This window comes from Acartia tonsa, chromosome 8, assembly GCF_053477335.1.
Source record: "Acartia tonsa isolate MP-2025a chromosome 8, ASM5347733v1, whole genome shotgun sequence".
NCBI classification, from domain to species: Eukaryota; Metazoa; Arthropoda; class Copepoda; order Calanoida; family Acartiidae; genus Acartia; species Acartia tonsa.
The window spans coordinates 30,440,633-30,448,718 of NC_137267.1; the positions used below are offsets into that span (position 1 = coordinate 30,440,633).

Sequence of the window (8,086 nt, forward strand, 5' to 3'; positions counted from 1 at the left end):
TTTAATCTTTAAAACTAAAATTAAGGTCTTTAAATCTAGTCTTACCATCTCCACTTTATAGTGTTTAGGGGCGCAGCCGCTAGCGAGAGATAAAGTAGAAATGCTTTATTTAAAGGGAGTAAATTTAAGTACATTAAAAACTATTGATTTAAAAAGAAGGAATTGTACGTAGCGATTATAGGATTAAATGTTATTAAGATGGGATAAAATAACATGAAATACTCTTATTACAAATAAATGTTAGTTATCCTATACATTTTGTATTGTAAATACTGTATTATAATATGTTGGATACGGTAATAAACTTTTGAAATTATTTTCCAAAAATAGTATTTTTAACTACATGAGTGACGTTTAATTTATAATTGGGGGGTGGTACCCTCCCCCAAAAGAGTTAAAACCTTCCTAGGGCCTGTGAGAATCAACCTATAAAGGTGAACCATATCGGTCCAGAGTTTATCGTGATCCTTCCGTACAGACAGACAATTAGAGAGACAAAGATCCTGTTACTTTTATATAAGGATTAATTTTGCGATTCTTATTATAGAAAAGCTTTGCTTCTAAATTTGATTTTTTAGATTTTAAGATACTGGTTTGCTTCTACTGGTATACTTGTGCCCCACCTTCATCTCAATAAACCAGGTAAATAGGTATACAAATGGTTAAAGACTAGCGAACAGAGCGTGAGTGGCGGACACGACGGGCGGATTCACTAATGTCTAACTGTAAAGAAGCTCCGCTTAAATCCCCCAAAACACAGAGTATCTATATGCAAGTTTATTCATAGGCAACCAAAACAATACTGATTTGAATACTTACAGAATTAGGATCGGTTAAACAGGATAACAATGATTCTTTTCCTTTATATATTTTGGGAAAAGGAACAATTTATTATATAAGCATAATTCATTCAAGCAGATTATACACAAGGACCTCCTTACCTTATTGTAACGAGGGTTAAAGTTGACGAAATATTGCCATTTAAATTGTAAATTTGTTTTTATAGAGAAATAAAATTTTTAATGTTTTTATCTAAACATAGAAAAGTGTTCATATATATTTGCAAATTAATTAGTTTCATTATTGCAGTGAATAATGAAGAATGGATGAATTTTACCATATTAAAAATTGTCATGGAGAGAGGAGACATAATATTGAATATTTCACTGGTACCCTTAATTATATAACACTTTTCTCCTATTTGTTGGCTATAAAACTCTTGGTACTTCTACTAAATTTTGTTTAGTTGGTTCCAAACTGTTAATGTCCAAACTTTTTAACCAATAACTTTAATCAAAAGAAGGGGTAATTAAAATTTAGTTTAAAGTCATTGAATAATTGCATCAATTTATCGAACATTGTCCCTAAGGTCCCTAGAAAATTTTCGTTTAATTTGAATATTTTACGGTAAGGATGACATAGGATATATTTATGTTAAGGATGGTTTCAGCAGCCCTCTCCAAATCTAATGATGCCAATCTGCCTCTTCATTTATTATATGTCGGTAAGCTTGTACAATAACCAGGGATATGACGGATAGCACTATTTAAAAAATCATTTTTAGTTTTGTATCTGTTGTTTTATGTTCGTTGTTTTATTACTGTTTACTCCCCTAGAGGTTTTAAGTGGCACTTTAAAAATTTTAAATATTTTGAAAGGGTTGATTTATCTTTGGAGGATATCTTACATTTATATAAGGATTATATAATTTTTACGTTCAACATTACATTTATTAGAATAATTTCCAGTATGGCTTCGAAACCGACTAATATCCAGTGGATAAGAACTGGTTCTTAGTCACACTGAAAAATTATGTATCGTACCACATCCAGTTTTTTACGAATTAAAAAAGTTCAATCATAATATTAAAACCAGTTTTGTTTCCTGTACCTTCGACAAAACTGGTTTTAATCTTATAATTGTACATTTTAATATCCGCGGAAAACTGTTTATAATACGATGCGATAAATAACTATACCTAGGTGTCAGGAATTACGTATGATATAATCAACTCGCCGCCTGCCTATGGATTAGAACATGATGCCAACGGTAACATCCAGCCCAGGGCAATCAGCGTTTGGCAGGTACGATTAGTTTCCGTAGATACTCTATAATCAGGGTCTGTACATACGTCTGTGTGTCTGTCTGGCTCATGTAAATTGAATTTAAATCTTGCTGATGGATGTCAAAATAAAAAAAAGAACAAACTAGCCTAAATTTCATAATCATTGATTTACTGATAATACCGGCCGGTTTTTTTTAAATAGTACTCTTATTGCGTTTATTTTCTATAAGATTGTGTTATTATTTTAATTTGTCCCTCCTATTAGTTCAGAAGTTATGTTTTAATCATAAATATATTTATCCATTATCGTAACGAAGCTAGTCTATACTTAAAATTGTCTCTCCGTCCGTCAGTATGATTTTATCAGCTGCTAATTAAGATTCACAGCTTTTATTTATGTTATGATTCCCTCTGTCCATAAGCATCCAGTATAGTTATTTCTTTCATCGTATTATAAACCGCTTTCCGCTTACTTACTTTACTTTGTTTGTCTGTCGGTCATTCTTTAAAAGACAAATGTTTCGTGATTTTCTTATATTATTGATCAGTAATCCTCTGTCTTTCTGAACATCTGTTCTATAACTCAGTTTGTATGTTTGTCCATTCAACATTTTGTTGTGCTATGCTAATAATGAATATTATCATCTTTGTTTACAGTTGAACCAGCAATACATTGTCGAGGGGTTCTCAGCTGGCTTTCTTATGCTCCTGGGAGGTTTGGGAATAATTATCCTAGAAAAGGCAGCCAAAGTTCAAACAAGGTAAATGTGTAAAACAAGGATGAAAACATCTAGCTGTTAAGGCCGGCAAAGTTGAATATATATGGCATAGTATAATTCCTGAAGGGAACATGGCATGAAAATTATAATGGTACCCAAAGTTTTCTCAAATCTTTTTCTCAATCAATAGCTTAATATCTTTAGTACTTTTTAAAAATCTCGATTAATTGGTTTAAACTAGCAGTGTCTAAACCAATAATCTTAGTCAGAAGGGATAAATTTGTCTATCATCATTGGGGATATAACTTAATTTTTGTATAAGATTCTACAAGGACGTCGATTGTGCTTTAGAAATGTAATTTAACCGTCTTCCTTATGAGATAAACTTCTGAAATATCTTTTAAAGATTCTCCTTCTACGCTATACAACTTAATTTGGCATTGAAATAAAAAAAATATTTTTAATTTCCAAGACCAAGTAATAATTTGTAAAATACTTTTATAGCTTTAAAAGTAAAAAATGGTTATGAGTGTTTTTTCACATTATTGCAAATTTTTATTGTTATAAAAGGTAAAAAACGTTGCTCTTGGGAAATTAAGAAATTTGAAATAAAAATTTTGCCAAACTCAGGGTTTGAATTTTTTTTTTTACAAAAATTTGATATTTATTAAAGTAAACTTAATAACCCCCTCCCCCTGAAAAATGACCTCATGTACATTAAAATTAGTGGTTGAAACGTTTGGACACCAACCAATCGAAGTTCTAAAGTCCAAAAAGTTACAAAACCAATGAATAAGAAATTATTATTACAAAACTTTGGGGACTATTTTAATAAACAGCCCATTGTCACCTCCCTCCCTGCCAAAAACTTGACTTACAACTATAGCAATATTTCAATAAATTGTATCAGCCTTTCTGAGATCTTACTGACACATAGACGTCACATAATTACATACATAGTTGAATATCTTGATATGTAAAGTAGTAAAGTTTATTGTTTTTTTTTTTCGATAAGATCTTGCTAACCACTGAGTCGAATAGTGATCACCATTTAGAGAAAAAGATCCTAGAAGGATTTTAGGCTATTTCATTTTTACATTTGAGTCTTGGATTAGTAGCTATTTTTCTACTACAGAGACGCTAGTAAATGATAAAAACTGTTTTTCTCAATGTTAAACATTATAGATTTTATTTATATAATTGAATTCAATAATATACATTATACAAGAAAAAAAGAAAAGGCAAATAAAAAAATAAAATACTTATATTTATATTTTTTTTTATCAGTAAGTGAAGGAGGAAGGGTAGGGAGGTTCCACACTCCCTCTTAAGTTTCAACCATCCCCCTATTCCACCATTCCACTAATACATTAGATCTCTCTATTTCTTACATTTAAGTCTAATCCTTTTAGATTCCCCTTGAATCATATGAAGTAACAACGAAAGAAAAGCCAACTACAAAAAAACTTAATTTTTTTGCTACTTTGTTTTATAGAATGTAAGTTATATTGTAAAATGGATGTGAAGAGGGTAAATTTATCTTCCAATTACCAATCCCTTTAGTTCTAATAATTTCAGAGGATTAAAAAATCTGCTGACTGGCTTTGGATTCTTCTGTGCAATTTCGGGCCCTGTCGGAGCTTATGTTTTCTTCAAGTAAGATTTTTGTAGAGGAAAAATATATATAACCAGCTTATACCAACAACGAAATTAATTCAGAAACGAAACCTATTTTCAGCTTTCCTTGGGAAGGGAGGGGGTAACACATAGTAAAAACGACCTTTTTATCTGCCGCTCCCCGTATATCATTTTAGATTTATTTCGCTCGTTGGTTATACCTTTTTCCTGCATTTCACAAGGATGGAAAAATCCATAAAAGCGAAACTTTTAAAGGGTAGAACAAACGATTAGATGACTTTAAAATCGATGGACAATTCTAACATGCCTGAATTAATGATAAGGGCTATCCTACAAACGGACTGACCATAATTATATAAAAACTTCGCTTTGAAAAAGGTTATTTTTTTTCGAGAGTAGCGTTTCAAGAAAAAAAATACAATCATCAATGTAAACCATTATCTTAAACTAGAAAGAGGGATAATGGAAGGAAAACAAAGTAGCGGATTTCGTCGTATTTTCATAGTAGCTTTCGATAGGTTGTTTTGGAATAGGTTATACTAGGTAAATGTTAATGATTGCCCGGCCCTGCAGGGGTAAAAGCCCCACGTAGGAGCTAGAAATAGGAGAAAAGCCACTGTGAAAATACGACGAAACCCGCTACTTCATTTTCTTCCAATCCAAAAAAGTTATGATTCTAAAAGTTTCATGACATATTCAGAAAATAAAAGAGATAAACAATAAGTGACTATTGAAAAAATTAAAAATGATGAAATAGTTGCATGTTTTGCGTCTGATGCGCATTAAATAAAAATGCAAAAGTCATTTCCTGTAGAGTGGGTATTTGTAACAATATTTGGGTATAGTCCTTTCCACGACATCCCTCCATAAGGAGCGATTCTTCGTATTTTTCACAGTAGCTATTCTCCTATTTCTAGCCCCTGCGGGGGGCTCTAACCCTGCGGGGCCAATTACCTATCCCTGTGGAGCAATCACCTAACACAATATAACCTAACCTAACCTAAAATAACCTATAAAAAGCCATTTTAAAAATACGAAGAATCGCTCCTTATGGAGGGATGTCGTGGAAAGGACTATACCCCAATATTTGATAGACAGACTGACGGACATACTAACTTGATGTTATTATACAGTTTCTATGCTCCTAAAAAAACTTATTTTTGGAAATAGGAACTCGTGAGTAAGAAACGTTAATCATTACTTTTATACGTCAATGTCTTTTGTTCTTTAGACTTACAGAACAACACATATATAAAGTAGCTTCGCTACTAAAAAAAGAACAAACAAGGATGACAACATCCATAAGTAGCAAAGCACAAAAGTAGATTTAAAGTGTATTTATTAAAAACAAGAATAGATTTATTGGAGAAAATAAACACGAAACCTTGTTTTATTTTTAATGATGACGACGGTCAAAGTATATTACATAAAAGATTCTCATAACAATGGGAAAAATTATTTTGATACTGATATCCCAAAAAAGTTTGAAAATTTTACCAAAAACACCAAATATATGGGAAAATATGTAAAACATATAAAAATAGCCAAAAACCTGATAAAAGGCAGTGTGACCGCCATGGTTGTTTTCTTTAAACGACGGGAAATTTAATTTTGATATCTATAACTGAAAAAAATTTTGAAAATCGGACCATAAACACTGAAGATATGGAGAATAATGTGAAAAATACAAAAATAGCCTAAAACCTGCAAAAAGGCAGTCTGGCCGTCATGGTTGTTTTCTGTAAACGACAGGAAATTTAATTTGGATATCAATAACTGAAAAAATTTTGAAAATCGGACCATAAACACTGAAGATATGGAGAAAAATGTGAAAATACAAAAATAGCCTAAAACCTGCTAAAAAGCGGTCCGACCGCCCTTGATGTTTTATAGTTAATTGTGCTCCTTAATAATGGGAATGTTCTCAAAAAATTTCAGCTGTCTATCTTTAATAGGAGCCGAGAAAATCACGTTTCCCCTATTCTGTCTCAGACGGACAGACGGACGGACATTTCGAATTATAGAGTAGCTTCGCTACTAAAAACATGGTTGGCTTTAAACACTGCCATTCTTTTTACACATAAATGATTACCAAACATTTTCAGGATAAAATGGCCGATATATCAACAAGATATGTTTCTTCTAACTTCACAAATGGGATAGAAGCCATTACACTTTGTTTTCACTACCAGGGCAGCTCTTCATACCAAACAGTAAATTAAAATAAAGACTATTGAATTCCCAACAATTATTTCTAATGTATCAATCAATTTAGTTGAAAATATATAATAGTTATTTGACGCGTCGCATTTAAGACAGTTTTCCGAGGATATTAAAATGAAAATTATAGGATTAAAACCAGTTTTGTTAGCCCCGGGCTATCAAATTTAGAATTTCTATAATACGATTCTATTCATGATTTTTTGTATGACTGAGAACCGGTTCTAATCCGGCGGATATTAATCGGTTTCGTAGTCATACTGGAAAAAATATTTCAGCCATGACAACTTTTACTTAATGCCATAAGGCCGGCCCAATAGAGTTCTAAAAAGTAAAAAGGTGATTACATATACTGCTAAAAACTATAAGTGAAATTATATTTTCTTTAAACTTTGTTTTTTAGATTGTAAAAAGAAACCTTTTTTAATTCATAAAACTCTAGATAATAATATGTACTGTACAAAACTGGGCCCCGAGGCCTAACATTATTTTGAAAGGGTAAAGTATCTATGCTAAATTTTAAGCAATCTACAATATGATTAATTTGAATTATGTTGTGCTTTTGTTTATTCCTAATTTCATGTGATATTGTATGAATGCTTGAAGGCTTGAAATGGCGCAAAGTAATGTTTTTGGTAGCCAATCAACTCTATGATATTATGGGTAGATTTGTCTGTAATAATCGGGGATCATAAACTAGATACTAGAATAATTTTTAGTCCAATGTCCCCTTCTTCCCTTATTTCTTTATTCAATTATCCTACATAATTTTCATATTTCCTTCCGACTTTACATTCTTTACTGCATTAGATCAATTTCCTTTGTAATTCTAATACTATGCTCCTAATATTGTAAGCGTTCTTGTTATTTTATAAACCCATGAAACATTTGTTTATTATGTGTTTTATATAATAGCTAAATATATATGTTTATATCTTTTATAGTGTTATTTTACTATTATTAAATGTTCTTTATATAGCAAAGTTCTCGAAAATTTTGCTGTCGCCAATGGAAAAAGTATCCTCTTCTATTGGGAATCTAATTAGGTGTGAAAAGTACATTTACAAAATTTTCTGACGCTTCAAAATCCAATGGCAAAAATACGCAAATTTTTATAAATGAAAATAAAATGTTGACCACCCAGCGGCCACAGGTACAATCTAAAATCCAGGTAAATCCTGTCAATGAATTTTCTAAGGTACCTTAAACAACCTTAAAATAGGCGTTTATGCCCAACGAATTTATACCAATTCTGTTTTCAGTTTAACCCTACTTCTTTTAAATAGGATAAAAATGCATGTATGTATGTAAACAATTAATCATAAAATTTAAATTTGCATTTTTCATATAAATGACCTTTGCAAGATTGGAATATTTTATGCCAGGGAGAGTGGGGACATTAGGTTGTTCTTAACAATAGACCCCAAAGTTTTATATTTTCGTT

At 31.3% G+C, this 8,086-nt stretch overlaps 1 protein-coding gene across 1 annotated transcript; it reads left to right on the forward strand.

Annotated features, from left to right (window-relative positions):
• The first annotated feature begins 284 nt into the window (after positions 1-284).
• On the forward strand, positions 285-7,581 carry LOC145326567 (oligosaccharyltransferase complex subunit ostc-B-like). The gene is made up of 7 exons (XM_080169936.1): positions 285-296; positions 579-642; positions 1,440-1,504; positions 1,983-2,084; positions 2,723-2,826; positions 4,363-4,440; positions 6,528-7,581. Exons 1-7 carry the CDS (start codon positions 285-287, stop codon positions 6,583-6,585), a joined length of 483 nt encoding a protein of 160 aa, XP_080026062.1. The 3' UTR covers positions 6,586-7,581.
• Positions 7,582-8,086: the final 505 nt, after the last annotated feature.